This window comes from Falco biarmicus, chromosome 8 (assembly GCF_023638135.1).
Source record: "Falco biarmicus isolate bFalBia1 chromosome 8, bFalBia1.pri, whole genome shotgun sequence".
Classification (NCBI taxonomy): Eukaryota; Metazoa; Chordata; class Aves; order Falconiformes; family Falconidae; genus Falco; species Falco biarmicus.
The window spans coordinates 56,932,611-56,950,362 of record NC_079295.1 but is presented as its reverse complement, the minus strand read 5'-3'; the positions used below and the strand labels follow the sequence as shown (position 1 = coordinate 56,950,362).

At 38.3% G+C, this 17,752-nt stretch overlaps 1 protein-coding gene across 9 annotated transcripts in view; it reads right to left on the bottom strand.

Moving 5' to 3' along the window:
• The window catches only part of EBF1 (EBF transcription factor 1), a 283,136-nt gene that overhangs the window by 4,955 nt on the left and 260,429 nt on the right, over positions 1 to 17,752 (bottom strand). For 5 of the 9 annotated variants that reach the window (XM_056348364.1, XM_056348365.1, XM_056348366.1 and 2 more), the window contains exons 12-16: positions 10,444 to 10,509; positions 9,664 to 9,841; positions 7,667 to 7,846; positions 3,797 to 3,991; positions 3,362 to 3,430 (exon numbers count right to left, since the gene is read on the bottom strand). In XM_056348364.1, coding sequence (XP_056204339.1) covers positions 3,363 to 3,430; positions 3,797 to 3,991; positions 7,667 to 7,846; positions 9,664 to 9,841; positions 10,444 to 10,509 — 687 coding nt within the window. In that variant the 3' untranslated portion in view covers position 3,362. The remainder of the gene's footprint in view (positions 1 to 3,361; positions 3,431 to 3,796; positions 3,992 to 7,666; positions 7,847 to 9,663; positions 9,842 to 10,443; positions 10,510 to 17,752) is intronic. The other 4 variants (XM_056348368.1, XM_056348369.1, XM_056348370.1 and 1 more) reach the window with 1 other exon arrangement.

Here is a 17,752-nt window from a genome sequence, read left to right as displayed (position 1 = left end):
ATGAATTTGATATTGCCTTTTTTAGAATCCTTGCTGATTTAATCAACACTGGGTGAAAAAACCCAGCAGCTTTGTTTAAAAGAATTCTCAAAAGCTTTTATCTCACCAGTGTCTCAGACAATAAGTTCCGAATCCTCACAATTGTGCTGTCCCCGTGGTACATGTGACTGAAAATGAAGCCAACCCAAGCCAAGCAATGCTCTCCCTGCTCTGCTTTTGGGATTCTTACACGTGGAGCAGGGTATGGACCCTGAACCACAGACCTCTATGGCATCAATAAAATAGGTGTCCAGCAATGGACACAGTCAACCAGACTGTAGTTCTGCTGTGGCAGCCCTTCAAGGCAGCAACCTGCAGTTAAGGGTGAGAGTGGAATTTTCCCTTCCTGAATATATGAAAGACTCATGTAGGCAGGGACCTGAGACACAGGTTTTGTCCCAGTTCTCCTTCTCGCTCATTGTATTAGATCAAGCAATTTGATTTGTTTCTGTTTCTTACCTGAGGATAACAATTTTTATCCCCATTAGTTATGCACTTGCAGACTTCTGGATGGCAGTTGTTTAGCAGAATACAGGGGTGGGACTGCAGTGCTTGGATGTCGGTGCTGTACGTTACAGCGCAGAGAAAAGCAAACCTGACAACAGTGCTCCCTCCTTTGCTGCTCAAATAGGCAAGAAATTAAGCGATAGGAACGGGTAGTCTTCCTAGATGTGATGAGTGCAACTGAGCAGAGTCAAATGGATAATTACTCCTCTGTGCATAATACTTAAAACGTTTTTGTCCTTTTCAGCCCTTGCTAAATTCTAAATTTAGCAAAACTGTAAAACAAGATGTTGTTTTGCTTTAGAAAAACTATCTACGCTTCAGAAAATGTCAAAATATTATTCCAACAAAAAAATATTGCAAGCTAAATGATTAATCAGAACCAAATCAATTTCACCAAAAAGTGGTCAAGAGTTGGCTCTCTCGGGACAGCACAGCTGTCTACCCTGGGTCAGAGCCCGAATAAAGGTGACATAATTGCAGCTCCTCCCTTTATGACTCAGACATTTCCCTGTAGTTACATACCAGCCATGCACCTTTTGCCATTGGAAACAAATAGTACAGCTGCAGATCTTAGCTCATTTTTTTTCAAAGCATTATTGTTTTTGAAGAGCTCTGAAATTCTGAATTAAATTACAAGGCAAATGGATATGATATCTTTTCTGCCTAAAAGCTTTGATATTTCCATTCTTTCCAAGCCTTCATTTATTTCACTCTATAAGCGTATCACATAAGTGCTGCATCTAGTCATGCAAATTCTCTCAGCTGTAGCATGTTATTGATCCTGAAAACAGAGATATCAGTGGGAAACAGTGTAGGTATGAGATCACACCACCTCCAAAAAGGGAGGGCAGAGAGTAGAAAAACTCCCACCAACAGCCATTACTTCTTGCATCATATACTAATTTGTATTTGCTGCTAGCAGATTACAGAAATAATGTATTTTGAGTTTTCCAAAATTGCATGGCAAAGAGAACAACGGGTAAGCCTAGCTGTTGTTTTAGTGAGTTCTGCTGATATCTAAGCTACATAAGGAAAGCTTGATTGCTTTCTGATGTATCCGGAAGCCCAAGAGAGATAAGACAGCCTCCTTATACATGGTTGTTTATTTAAGCAATAAGGCACAACAGGCAGTGCATTTCTGAGTGATTATTACAAGCCTCAGGTGGTGTCAGAAGGCATGGGACTAAAGGCTGTGTGTCTTTAACTCACCAAGAAGTTCAGTGATGACCTAGAAATGAACCATTTCTTGGTGTCTCATTCCTAGTATAAAAACAGAGTTGCTAAATAAAAATTAGGGGGAACACTCAGATCTGTGTGGTTTCTGGGCATTACAGGTGTGGATGTGACATAATGAGGAGGCAATCAGCAAGACCCGGTTGTGTTCAGTGCTCTCAGCTTGTTCCATAATTGTTTTTCGTAACCGAGTATGCGGAATCCAAGAATTCTGTGTCTTGTGAAAGGAAAACAGTGCCTGAAAAAGCTTTCTGCTGTTATTTGCTTTTTCTCTCCACCCGCAACAGCAAGCTGGGACAAGGTAAAGAGAAGAAAAAAACATTAACATGTTCAAAAGCTTCTAGCAGTCAACTCTTAGCTCCTTTTTTTATTATTTTTTTTTTTAATTTGGAGGTGAAATGTTTTTAGCTGTTGCCTTTAAAATTTGTAGTATGTCGGCAGTGCCAAATTTTTTAAATGCACAAAACTTAACCTCCTAAATGCTACAGCTCATCTGAAAATTTTGTTGTGTTTTATTCCTGACACAGTCTGTGTTTATAACAAAGTCCTGACCAAAGGTATGTAAATTCTGCTTACACATTCCTAGTATTTTCACAATTTCTGTGTGCATGTGTGTACATCTGCAAGGATTCCTCCCTCCAGTTCACCAATGTAAAACATACTGAGGACAACGCTTTCCTTCAGTCACAATAGCTCCCAGCTTTTATGAATTAATTCCTTCCACTCTACTTGTATATAGGCTTTTTTGGCTGTTAACGGTGCTATCAACATCATGCCCACGAGCCCAGTGCTTCTCTTTCCAAAGGCCGTAGAGTGACATGTGGAGCCTGTGGAACCATCCTGCCCCTGCTCTGCACAGCTCCTTATAAACATGGTTTTAAAAATGATGGGTTTTATTCCCGGTTTGATGTTCTTTGGATAATTTGCACAGGGACATGGAAAAAAAACCCAGAGCTCAGGTCTGGGGGAAGCACAATGCGTACCGCACCATCTTTCCCACCTCTGGCACAGTTGGAGGCTGCTGGCTGCATCTGCTTTAGGGAAACTCCTCCGTCTAAGCGAGCATGAAAATATCTCTCCCAGCACACTAAGGCACAGTGAGGTAATTACACAGGAAGGTTGAGGCACAGTGTTGTAAAACAGGCTGAACCAAACAATGAAATGGGCAGTGCTGGTCTTTGCAGCATCCTCGGTTTGACAAGCTTTTGTCTGTCACTGCCTCGGCTTGCATCAACGCTTGAAAACGCATTTAGGTGCTAATGTTGGAATACTTTGTAATGAGAGGGGAAGGGATGCAGAAAGGAGCAGCCCCTTGATACCAACAGTTGAATAGGCTTTCAAAAAGGCCCTGCGCCATTTATGGAATTAATTGGCATAGAAGTACATTAATCAGTGGAAACTAATGTTTGCCCTGGTATGAGTTAAACTGGAAAATGCTGCTGTTAGTTTGTAATGTGTCTTCTATTTATGAAAGGCAAAGGTTTCTGCCAAGCTCTGTAACGGTCTATTTGCTCTCAGTAGGATTTCTGCACAAGTGTACTATGACAAAGGAAAAAAAGGAAGGGAAGATTGAGTGACGTACTTCAGGAGAAGGCCAGCCCCTGGAGAGACCCTGCAGTGGAGTACTTGCTAGAGTCCACAAAAGACTGGTCTGATAAAGGACGACAACAGGGAATAAGAGAGGAAAGAAAGAAAAAGGATGGTATTAGTAAGCTGAAATATTACTCGTTTTTATCATAACAGTAGGTCTGTGCTTTAAAAGACACAGCCTCTCAATTCAGCAGTATTAGTCGAGTTAGAGATAGGGTGGTTGCCAAATACCTGCATGGTACTAGGTGGGCTGGTGGTGGAGTCCAGTTACTCTTTACAGGAGGAAATTTTAGGACAGAGACCACCAGCAATCCCCCATTGTCTTCTATCCCCTTTGACAACTCAGTGTCGCTTAGAGCCTCGCAAGGCACCAGGAACTCGTGGTTTTGAGAGCAGCCATCTACGCTCCAGACTTGGTTTCACCTACCTTGCAGGCTATTGCCATTGGTGCTGGTGCAGGTGGGAGGAGGAGAAGTTTGCGGTCTCACAACAGGCGCAAAAGCACTCTTCTGTTTCACGGCTGAGACCATGTTGGCTGGTGAGAAGGAGAAAATCCCAGAGGAACTGCTACAGTTTGAGGGGAGGCTAGTGGACGAGGCCATTGTTGGACTTGATGGCACAACTAGAGGAAAAAAAGACACCCCGAGAGGCATTCCTTAGCATTAGATAATCAGTAGGCTGCAGAAACAAAAGAACTCTGCTTCTTGGATGCACTGGGTCTGATTTCAAATGGCCAAGGCCTTTACTGCAGTTAGATTTCTGGTTGTTCACAAAGTACGATCGATCACTACAGGAAACCTGCTTGTTTTGTTTTGTTTTGTTTTGCAGGTCTTCAGAAGCCATAATTCTAGGAGCTTTTAAACACTCACTTAATTCTCTGTCACTACAACTTTTCATTCTTACAACAACCCTGCCCTGCCATCCCATTTCAAACTTTTCTAATGAGTGGTATTAGCCAGTGCCTTGGTCTGAAACGGTAACGTCTTTGTGTAGGTGGATAAGAGGGAATCCAGACTGTGTAGGTAACTCAGGGATTACAAAGCTGATGGGAAAGAACAGTGATTGAAGTATGAATCTGAATCTGGAATTTTTAACTTGGAAAGGTTTGAGTTTTTAACTGGCCTCCAAACCCACCGTTTTAAGCCATGCTTTCCTTGTAGCAAGATGGTTCCAGAAAGACCTACAGGGTTTCAAGCAAACTTGCAGAAGGTAGAAAGTTCTTAGTGGTGACCCAGTCAATGTGCTTGCCAAAAGTCAGCAAAAATGGTTGGATTTCTTTCCTCTCTCAAACCCTGAAAAACTAGGGTTCAGAGGAGTTATTCTGAAAGCTGTGAATATATATACACAAACATATATATACATGGAGGCTGTCCAGCATGAAGCAACCAGTGAGATGGCTGCTCTGACAGTTTTATACTCCTTTGGTCTCCTGGCTCTAGTGTGTTCAGTTTCTGTTGCACAAAAGAATGTGTGGATAACTGACAGAAGTCATGTGGTTTTTTTTTTTATTTCTCTAAAAGGGAGAAACCACTAGAACCTTTCTCACAATGGCCACAGATGTTTTCCATGTTATAACTACTAGCACTAAAATCAGTCTCCACCTTCTCTGTGTCCATCAGCTTTGGGAAAGTTTCTGCTGTGGGGACTTCCTAGGAATTCTCAGAGACATGAAAACCAGTCATATTTCTCACATGGCCATTTTATTTATGCACAGGAATGGAGCTGAATTCACCTGAAACAGAGAATTTTGAAAATGAAAGTCTGTTTTATAATGGTCAAGACAATTCTCCCAGAGGATCTATGATCAGCATCTGAATGAATACAGTCAATACAACATTCTCATTCAGAGCCATTGACTGGAATCTCAGCTGGAATAGGTAAGCAATTCTGGTATGCATCAGATGAAGATCTGGCTTTAACTACAAGATTGACTATAATAAGAGTCTTTCCTAAGTAAATGTAGATCCTTTTTTTTTTTGGTTTTTGTTTTGGTTTTTTTTTCAAAACTGAATTGATTGTCCAAAATGCAAAGCTGTTATATAGGAGATTCAGTTTGTAAACACATATTTACCATTGAGGTTTTAAGTGAATTTGTTTTTATGAAAATAAAGCCAATTACTTTTATAGGCAGACAATACTGCCAGTTTCCCCTCTTATCCAACGAAAAATAAAAAGGAAAGGACCAATAGTAAGATCCCATACTTTCATTGTTCATCCTGTTTAGAAACTGCTTATATGCACAAGGAGACTATGAATAATTACATATTATAGAGTAAAATTCCTATAATCTGGATTTTGCATTATTATTTTACTTGCATTTTACGTAGATAAAAATCACCCTATTTAAGTTCTTATTTGAGAATCTGATATCATATTTGTTAACACTGAGGAAATCAATTAATGGAAATTAAATGTTCAAAGTTTCACAGTCTGACAGATACAATCTTAGTCTGAAGTCACTCTATGTCTGGAAGTACTTGCTAAGGGAGAGCAATCAAAGCACCTAAATTGAATTGCTACTATACAGCAATTAGTTTATTGATTTAATTAAGAATGCCACCTTTTAATTTTCAGGTCATGATTGAAGTATTTTCTGATTCAATGGATTAGGCATTAGCAGAATGACAGATCAACCAAGAAAACCTCCCAAAATATAACTAGAATAGAGGAGCAGGGCTGGGAAGTGAAGTGCTATTCTAAAGAGGACTTTGTTCATAAATATGAAATAATACACTGCTAGAGTATTTTAAATGCATTACTGGCATCTGCTTCCAAAAGAGATGTCTCATCAATCATGTTATATTATGAATTCAGAGTGCACAGATTCTATGACAGTAAATTCAACTTAATAAGTAAGGTACTTTGTAACATTACATGTTACATTATTATTAGAGTACAAAAATAATAACTGGTTAGCAATTCCCACTTACAAGTACTAGTTATGTGGGTAAATATTTTCTTCTAAATTTGCAGCAGCTAAGAAGCCTTGGAAGTAACTTTTTAAATCAGGGTTACTATTCCCTTTTTAATTCTGAACTCTAGCAATGCAATTCACAATAATTCATTACTGCTGTTACACCATTAAACTTAAGATTTGCTGCGTAAACCTTGGTATGTTCAGCAGTCTGTTTGTCCTGTCCACACTAGGGTCTCAGCCTGTAAACCTATTTATATGATAAGACCTTCTGGCCTGATTCTGCTAGCAGCTTTCTACAGATGTCAGTGGAATCCTTTATCCCACGTGAGTAAAGTCGGAGGAATTGGACAGGTCCTTTTCATTTAATTTTCTCATGTGAATAGGGACTACTGATCTGTGTGAGAGGCAGCAGAAGACGTTCATAGGCTTTTACCAATAGAAATGTATTTATATTTAAACAGGTTACTAAACCTTTAATATCAAAATGCAGAAAGTTAGCCCTACACATAAATATTTCCATAACTGGGACTGCAGACCATAAGCTCTTTACACCACGGAATATGTGATTTGTATGACTTACATCTTTGTGGCATTCGCTGTACAGACACTAAAACACAGGCTCTAAGAGCCATTGTCACATTTTACTGACTAATACTAAGCTCTTAGTGAAGTCAGTGTAATACCTACTTACAAAGCAAATGGAGTATAAGCAATCAAGATTAGGCCCAATAGTAATTCGTAATTTCTATAAAGGTTATGAACATATTATTTGCTCAGAGGTCTCAGAAACATCATCATGCAGCTTATGGAAATGTCAGTCTTATTACAGTAAACTTTTCTGCCCTTCACATCTTACAGCTGGAAAAAAATATTATTCCTGCAGCAAATATCCTTAGCTTCCTTTCATACCCACTTCAGCAAGTTGTGTGCTGACAACTGACCATTAAGCCACTCCAAGAGACCTTAAGTCACTTATGCCTTCCCTGATTTCTAGCAATGTTGAGGACAAGGTTTCTTATTTACAGAGTATATGTTAAGTTATGAAACTATCAACCCAAATCATGAGAGACATTATCCTTTTTAAGCTCTTATGAGACTCCCTAATGATGATGATGATGATAATAATAATGGTGATAATAATAATAATAATAAATAGTCATAACAACAGCAATAATAATAATAATAAAAACCAGATAAAAGCATTGCTGGCAACACTAATGTCTTCAAACCGCTTCAAAGGTCAGTGCCTTGGAGAGGAGAGAAAGGACCAAGCTCTGTTTCAGTGCTCAAAATAGAAACTAAATATTGAGTATCACAGAAAAGTCACCATCTCCTTCTAATGAAAATATGCAAAATACAGAAAAGCCATATGATACTCACTGGCATAGGGAGAATTGGCAGCAGATCCATTCAGGAAGGTTGGAGAACCGCCTAAATTCGACATTCCAGCATTCCCATAGCCATTCATGCTTGTTGTGACAGAATTATAATTTGTCTGCTGAGGGGTGGTGCTTGGCACATAGCCATGAGGCGACACGCTGCTTGAGTTGCGAGTAAAACCTTTTGTGGGGAGGGAACATATTTAGAAATTGGTATTAGCCCGATGACAGTTTCTTACACAAACAGCTACAAGCAAGTAACTCTGGGCTACCAAGCCAGCAGCCTAGTCCAGCCGTGGTGTGCGTGGGGAGTGCCAGGGCTGACCACCACTACCACTGAGTAACTCAATTTTATAGAATCAGACTCATGCAATGGTTTGGGTTGGAACATCATCTAGTTCCAAACTCCCTGCCATGGGCAGGGACACCTTCCACTAGACTAGGCTGCTCCAAGCCTGGAGCATCTCCAGGGATGGGGCATCCACAGCTGCTCTGGGAAACCTGTGCCAGTGTCTCGCCACCCTCACAGTAAAGAATTTCTTCCTCATCTAATCTAAATCTACCTCTCTTTTAGTTTAAAAACATTACCCTTTGTCTTGTTGCTACAGACTCTACTAAAAAGTCTGTTCCCATCTTTCTTAGAATGGTGAACCTTCGCTGCTGGGAGCTCAAAGGGGGAGGAGGGAGCCTACAGCCTTCAAAGCTCCTCAGGCAACCCCCACCCTCAAGCAAAGGCTTGGGTATTACAGGAACACTCCCTCTAGTAGAGGTGTTTGTAGGAAATAGAGTTAAACATGACCTACATTTTCAAAGTGAGGAGTACATACCAACTTCGGATACGTTAACCCTCTTCTGATGTCGCTCTCATTTAATGCATCTCAAATGAGATGCTCACTGCACACTTTAGAAAATGTAGGGTGTATTTCTCAAAGTAGTGGGATATCCTCAGTCTTTTTGCCCTGGTCTGGTCATCATGTTGGTAGAAAATGACTATCAAATTTGGCACCAAGTTAAAATTTTAATCTCTGCCTAATTGTGGAAAATACTTTGGGGAAAATTAACATGCAAACATGAAAAAAGGAAGATTTGTTTCTAGAAGCACAGAAATACAAAATGCATCTTCACTCCTAGAAGAAAAAAATGCCAACTTTTCTTCCTACCACACAGCAGATCCATAAAATATTTTAATCTACAAATCACTTCTATTTTTTTAATGTAATGCAAAATAATTTTGTCTGCCTTTCTAGAAAGCAGCCTTATTCTAATACTTTCACATTAAAGTGAATTTTTAAGTTGGCTAATAAATAGACCAGAGCAAAGGAGAGGGGAAAATGCAAAGGGTTCTTACAAAAATGTTCTTCACATTTTTTAGAATTATTCTTAACTGTAGGAATTAAAACAATATTGCTTTTACATAAAGTGAAACCCACTTTATTCTAAAAATTAAATAAGCTCTGAAAATGTCTTTGTAAATATTTCTATTTTTTGCTAGTTTCAAAATCTAGAAAAATCTCAAACTCGGGGGAAAAAAAAATCAGTGCCTATATTATGTCTCTTGCAAAACCAAACCAAGCAGAGAAACATTCAAGGGATACTTTTGTGTTATAAAGAAAAGCTACATCAGCCCAGACTCAGAGATCATCCATGCTCAGGAAAATATATAAGCAAGTACTTAACTCTAAGTACACACTAAAGTCGATAGAAATCCTTTTAAAATTAGTGGGATTTAAACACAGATACAAGTGTTACTCTGAGCAGAAGGAAAAGCTATTTAGATGTACGCAGAAGTGCTTTTCCTGATTTGGGGCAAAAGTCACTAAAGAAAGGCCCATCTCAGCATTGTGTCACTCAAAAGCTGTGCCTGCACACGGGATGGTGCCTGCCTGGGTGTGCTCCTAGCCTTCAGTTCTGAACCATCCCTCCTCCACTACTCTGCACATGTCCCTGACTCTTATCAGAAAAGGTTCATAGAGAGAGGAAGATGAGTCTTCTCCTGACCCTGGTTGGTGGCTTGTGAGGCTTCGGAAACATTGACAGCTAGTTGACCACTAAAAGAATTCACTCCCATCATTCCTGCATGGACTGACGTGTTAGCAAGGGCGGGGAGCTGGTTGTGATTGCGGGGGACACTGTAGAGTGCTTCTGCGATGTCTGCTGCTCTTTTCAGGATTATTTCCTGGAGGATAAGAAGGGAAAAAAAGAGTAAAAGTTACCAATGTGACTCTGACAAACCTTTCCTTACACACTAAAATGAAATGTTTCCCTGTCCAAAGGCAAACGCTAGATGCTTTTCTTTCCCAACCAGTTGGCTGACTGATAGCTAATTCCCATAAGATCTGCTGCCTTCGTGATAAATCCTGGCATCGGTGGTAAGAGAGTTGTTGGAAGTTTCAGTCCCAGCAGCCAGGCTTCTGTGTAACAAGACCAACTGGCAGAAAGGGGCTAGAGCCTAGACTTACTCCACCGTAAAGCTGTCTTTAGGGTAAGATTGAAAAATCCCAGGTGGCAAGACATAACGCATATCATTGCCCGTATTATATAGTATCTGGTCAAAGTGGGCAAATGCCTCCAGGGTTAATAACACACTGCTTTTGCAAGCACTAAATTCACACCCTTTAAAAAAGAAAACAAGCAAACTAAACTCCACTCCAGATATGACATTGCCCTCTATATTTATTCTTGTCTCACATTGTAGTATCACATACCTTTAGCCTCTGATCTATCTATACATCTAAGAAATAGCCATGTTTAAGAATTGCTGAAGTAGAATGCATTTACCTGGTTATTATGTGGCATACCATAGAGTGCTTCTACTAAATCAGCAGCCCTCTTAAGTATTACTTCCTGTCAATATAAAAACAGATGCATTCCTCTGAGTTCAGTACACTCCTTGTGGGGGAAAACAAATATTAGAATCTTTCATACTCTTCTATGAGTTGCACTGTGTTTTGTGGATTTTTTTCTTTCCCTCCCACCAGGTACTCCTTAATTGTAACAACTCTCAGCAACCACTGAATGGTGTTAAATCACTAGTTCATCCTATTCACACACACGCTTAATCAAGTCAAAAGGTGAGAATCATTGGTGCTGCAAAATAAAATACATCACTCAATTGTCTCTACCATCTGCACTATAAAACACTCATCAGTTTATTGCAGAATACAATCCTGAGGTCATTTACTAGATTACTGCAATCAATGTCATTCAGAGCATGTTATGAATCCCTTCAATGTGTTTATTTTATTCTTAATTGCATACTGCAGGAATTGTGACCTTACCCAGCAGGCCACATTCAAAAGATATCCAATCAGTCCTATGCTACTGGTAACACAACCTTTCAACTTCTTCAATTTGTATCCTGATACGATGGGTCAGGGTAGGATCCATGTACATAAAATGATGCACAAGAGGAAAACACATGTGGTATGAGAGAATGGCCCAGTACGGTGCCGTGATTCCTGGAAAAATTCCCTGCAAGGACAGCATAATTTAAAACAGTCTGGGATTTAGTTCTCTACTTTGGGCATTTTTATTTTTCTCCATTTTTCTAGTTGTTCCTTTTCACTTAATATTTCTTGGAGCATTTTAAACTGGCATTCAAGTAATAACAGACTTTCCTGTGTTCTTACATTTTACAGTCTGGAAAAAATCCCTATGAGCAGTCCTGATAGAAAATGTAAAAATGCATTACAGAATTAACCCAGAAGAATTTTTTATTATTATTATTATTTCAAAACATCTAGGAGATTCCCAATTGCCTGAACAAAACCAGTCGAGACTGTCCTTTGAGAAAAACAATGTATTTTTGTAATTCCCAATCCCTAAGTATTGCTCTAATATACTAACACGATCCTATTCACCATGGCATATTTCTGCAGGTAGCTTACAAAAATAGTACCAATTCTAAGGATTTTACAGTTTTCTACAAAGTTAAACTTTTTAACTTAAAATATTTTACACAATAGCCATATTTTATACCAAAAAGAAACAGTAATGCTCAATTTTCATATACTGTAGACTTTGATCAGAAAATAGAGATATAATTGCATTCATTTTGCTGTCACCATAACCTCTTCAAAAATCCTTGAACAACTCTTCAAATGACAAGCTTTTAGATGCATATTAGCATTTTTTTCAATTTTAAATTCTCTATAATATAAGATAAAATAGTTGTCATACTGCAGTAACTACTTATGACATATATAATGTCCTAAATTCAAAAATGAGATGGAGGATTTTTGTACTCCCAGTAAACATTTAGGCTTACCTTCAGCTGCACACACCCCTCTCTCAGAACACACGCTGAAATTATTTTCCACATAAGAAGTGAGATGTAATATATAATTGATGGATTTTTAAGTCACTGCATTTGAAACAGATCCTGAGGAGTTAAGTTGCTACAGCCTTTTTCTGGTGTGTTTGTTTTTTGTTTTGTTTTCTTTTCTTTTCTTTTTCTTTTTCTTTCTGTTGTGGTTGTTGTTTTGGGATCTTTTTGTGTACCTTGACCACAACAGTTACCAGTACAATCATGGACAGACAGAGTACAAACAAATTCCAGGTACAATCAATCCTTGTTGCTTTACCAGAATCATCCAAACACTAAGTTGCCCTTTTTTGCCTCATACTGAAGGGACAAACTAGAGAAGAATAGAGATGTTACTGAAAAATGTTACCTTTTTCAATCCATGATTTTAGGTGGAAAATTACTGCACAGGTGTTTGACTTTGCAAACTAGGATTTATTTCACTTCAGTAGAAAGTGTTTGCACTATATATTTCACTAACGGAAAATTAGAATGTGATAGAGAGCCCACAAACTGCTTTGGAATATTGTTAACCTAAGCTGTCATTATGCCAAATTACTAAAAAAAAAAAAAAAAAAAAAAAGAAAGTTTAAATAGTCACTTCTGCTCTACCTGACTAATCATAGTTATTTATGTAATGCTGAGCTAAAAACCTTAGAATGCATCTAAAAAGAGATTGAAGACCATGCTAAAAAATAAGGTAATTACATGGAATCTTACAGCCGCTCTACCTAATATCAAATATATTGCATTTCTTAAACACTGGAAGTTCTTTGATGCCATATCATATTGCATGTAAATAAAACTAATTGCCATGGTGGTTTATTGAAATATGCTTGACAAGTAGCATTCAATTTTCCCAGCCAGTCAATGGTTATATTTTTTTCAACATTTTCAGAGTCTGTAAATTTGAGTTTCATACTTTCTCTAACAATATTTTCACACAATAAAAGTATTTCTTTTTTATGACATTTTCAGATCACACAAAGTAGATGTTGCACAAAAACTCCTGTGTCAAATAGTAGTATCTTCTATTCCAGAGCTGACGGTAGTTCTTATAGACACAAACTAGGTTTAAAAATACAAATAAAATGCTACTAGAGACATTCTCAAGATATTAACTTCTTATTTTCTGAATCCATCTTAAACCCTTCACAGCTCTACTTAAATTACCATAGAAGCTACTGTTAGAACTCGACATACAAAGGAGCCCCAAAAGTCCTCTATAAGTTAGAGCAACAGACCTTGCAAGGTGCTTGGATTGCAGTGACCAGAAAATTGTTCTCACCTCCATGTCATTACGCTCACAGTGAAGCAGCCCCCGAGCATGTTTGTGTTCGGGATCTAATATATTGCCTTTCAATCAGAGCTGAGAGCCACTGAACACATAGACAGAACATGACGAGCAGGTCAGGAAAGCAATAAAGATTTTACAGAGCTGTCCAAGGTGCTAAATTTACTCAATAATGGGTTTGGCACCATAGTGTTAACCTCTCATTTACTACCAGTTTGAGGGACTAAATTGAAGTAGCTGACTTCATTTACCTTGAAATGTATATTTTATGACATTATGTAAGTAGATTGAAAGGGCACTGCAGTTTTAACAATTTAAAGGCTAGAGCATGTTTAAGATGAAGCCCGAATATTTATTGTATATTGCACTTAAACTATATTGTATATTAAAATGCATTGATTAAATTTGTAAAAGGTATTATAAAAAAGGACAGCTAATATAAAAGATCTATATCTTTTAAAATGCAATTGATACTGCATGTTACCACTGCAATGGTGATAGATAAACAGATAGATAGGTGGACAGAGCAGCAGACAGACATATCAAAAAGTGAGTGAAACTCACATTCTATAAAAAGAAATCCCTGCATAAGCTCACGGTCTGTTATTCCAGATATTCTTTTGTTCACAGAAATTTTTTTGGCTTCATCTCAGAAGCCTAGATTTTCATAGCAGTAAGTGGGCATCATGTAAGGTCCTTCCAATTGAATATGCAAGTGGAAATATTTCCTGAGAGAGACAGAGTTTGACTAAAGCTAATATCTAATTTATGGGGGCATTTGTCAAGAAAGATCCACTCTTCTATTAAGGCTAAAAGTCTGACAGCTTTTGGTTTAGAATAAAGGACTTTGCAGCATGTAGTTAGAGCTAAAGGGAGGGTCTTCTTGTCTTGCATTTTATTTCAAATGAGCATCATTTTAGTTCTACAAAAATAACAATTGAGCAAATATTGAAAAGAGGAAAGATTAGTGATTAAATACCATGCATCAGAAATCTGCCCTCCATGCAGCTACACACCACAGATCCAGAGTCCATTTTTTGCCCAAAAAGAAGCTGATCTTATACCGAGTGATTTTTACTTTTTACATTTTTGAAACAGGAATGCAGTTAAGTATTTTAATCAAATTTTCTTCCTGAAAATACTAAGGGGTGTTTACATAAGCAAAAGAGGAGGTTGGGTAGTGATGTCTGCTGCAGCTTTGCACATTCCAAGATTATTGTAGGAAAGATTATATAAATCATAGCTGAATGACTGTGGTTTTGAAGCACAAAGACTGAAATTCAGACTGAATCCACTTCTGACAGAACGTACCTTGAACCGACATTACAGCAACTTTGCACGTTTTGTTTGTGGCATGCACTTCCTTCAGAAGGCACTCATTAAAATAATGAAACTTGCATTTCAAGTTTTATCATGACAAAATCGTTTTGTTCCAGCTTTAAAAAAGATGGGATATTTTTTCTGTTGACAACTCCTTACTTTTCATTCACCAACTAGTGAAAAAATATCCACTCTCTCTCCCAAAAGAGCTGTGAGTCTAGTCAGCTAAAGGGTATCTAGAGTAACTCTTATTCGGCTTAAGTAATTAAATTAGATAATGTTCAAGGTATTTCTTAAATCTAAATGAATTTTGTCAAGAAGAAGCTGACCACAATACATAATACTCATCAGCCACATATTGTATTATTGAGACCACCAAAGGATTTATGTACTTATGGAGGGTGTGGGGATAAGCTGTTCTAGCATACTCTGAGGCATTTATCTTATGTGTTGTCTAGATATCATATCACCTTCTAATGCTCTTTAGCATTGTAATACAAGAGAGAGCTCATTCATCTTCTGAGAGGGTACTTAGGGATGATGATGTCATTCATACTTCCTTGACTCTTATGTCTGACCTCCTGGCTCTGCCTTCTAACTTCCTACTCTCATGGCTACTTGCAAGAACACTTCTCTGCAGAGTCAAAACGCTGAACATCAGACTCCAGTTCCCTTCTTCACCATGCAAAGGTCACATTCTGAAATTTCAAGTCAAAATTACAATAATTTGTGCTCAAACTTTTCTTCTGATTTTCAATGGGTGAAACTATATATGTGCTAGTTAAAGATATGTGTTAGAACTAAGTTTTAAACATACACATGAAATTTGTCTATGCATTATATTTTAATAGATAAAGATAAAATTGTGAACACCTCTTTCAAGTGCAATGGGAAAACCAGCATGTTGGTAGAGAGCCATTTAGAAGGATGCCACAGATCTAAAATGCCAGTCATCTAGCTTGATATACAAGAGTTTCAGCCTGTCCAGAACCTCCCTTCTCTCCACATCTACACTGAGCACTGCATTATTGTATCATTTTCAGCAATTATAGTTTTATAAAGACTCATAAAAGCCATTCAAAATGTAAAGATCCTCCATTTACTGTAAAACTGAGGGAACTATGCCAGCCTAATGGGAAGTATAAAATAACAGGGCCATTTCACTAAAAAGGTATTTGTACTCACACAAAGATGAAAACTTCTCTAGCAAACAAACAACTGAATTGTTTCCATATATTATAATTGAATCGTACTGAAGAAGTAAACACCATATAGACATTAGAAAGACAGGAAGGCAAAATGAGAGAGAAAGAGAACATACTTCACTTGAGGGGTAAAAAAAACCCTTCTGCTTACCGCTGCCTATAAGATGGAAGTGCACTGAATTCCTGCCACTGAATTTCAGTGGCAACTTCCAGAAAATAAGTCTACAGTGGGAGCTGGAACCTTAGCTTTTCCAAGCCATTGTAGTCTCATCAGCCTCCACCCAAACTGAAAATCACAGCCTAAATCTACAGCACTAAAAACAGTCATGCATGACCTTACCACCTGCTCCACAATGAGCCAACCTTATAAATAAAATATAGAAAGCCTATATGAGGCAGCAGAAAGAACAAACACTGAAGTGCAAATGCGAGCAGGCATCTAGCCATAAACATTGAGAATCGATGATTAAAACACCTCTTAACCACAAAGGTGATAAATGCGTCGCAATAGGGAAAACACAGCCTATTCAAACAGTCTCTGTTGCAAACTCTGCTGACAAAAGAAGGAACAAAATTATGATGATCATCTGTAAGTCTGTCCTTGCAAGTCTCCCATCTTACCCCTATTATCCTTCTGCTAACGGGGTATTCTTAGATACTAAAAAAAGGTATCAGCCTCCTTTTTTAATCCGCACAACTCATTCTGCTGGTCTTCATTTCCATAAATGATGGGCACATAACAATGGCAACAGAATTAGTAGCTAGCACAGATGTGTACTTCATCTAGATACACAGTAGCCTGGAATAAACTGGCATTAATATAGTTGCATTGGAATAACTTTGAATAAACTGACATTTTAGAGTCTGGATGCTCCCACCATATTATCATCAACTGAAGCATCTGGCAAGTAATTTGGAGAGTTTTGTTGCTAAAAGCTCTGGGGTTCTCTGCTAACGTTAGGTCTCTAAGTCAAAGGGAGAAGAGTGGGGTGTGTGAGAGGAGATACGCAGAACTAAAATCACTCTGCCAGTGCTTAAATCACCTCTTTTGTGGACTTTATCCAACCATGAACGCATGACTCACATCTACGTCCCTCTGATAGCTGTAGAACTTTGATCCTCCCAAGTGCATTTACGGTATGCCTCGCCCTAGACCTCTAAGTTTACCAGAAAAAGGCACTTACAGATACCTGCAAGAACCTTCAAAACTGTCAAATTTTTACTCATGAGGCCGATCTACCTTCTGTGAATGCAGCGCAGGGCTGGTAGATATTACTATATAGTACTTTTATATCTATCCACATCCTACAACACATTACCTGGTAGCTGGTAGATGTCAGTCATATTTGGGACTTACTAACACTGTCATTAAGAAATCAACACTATGGTAATTCTCTGGCATCTCCTACAGCATTTCCCACAGGTTCTCCTGCAAGATCCCCCTGAGGATCTAAGGACAGATCCCCTCACTTTGAAACATAGCGAGATCACAAAAGGAAACACATTTTCCATGCTGTACCAAAGGCTGCAGTATTTATCGTAGCATGTAAAGGCAGTTCCTCTGCACCACTTTCCAATGATTCACACTATTCCTGTCTATCTAGACAACAAAAAGATTATTCCTGATTTATCCATGAACATATGAACAAACATTCTATTCTTCGATCTGACCTCAAAGGTTTGACACAATGACCTAAAAGCACATTTTGCACTATAAAGTTTCCTCATGTGCCACAGATACCTTCAGTCCCCGGGCAAAATACTCAGACACGTGTAGAAAGCAATCACAGATAGGAACCTCAGATATTTCTTTTTGAAAATTTACCCCAAACTATTTGTACCAGGATCTACAATACTGTGAAGCAGATGTTCATTATTGAGATTAATGAGCTTTTTAGGTTTGGGGTTTTTGGTGTTTTTTTGTTTTGTTTTGTTTTGCACATGTAAGATTTTCTGATAATTCTT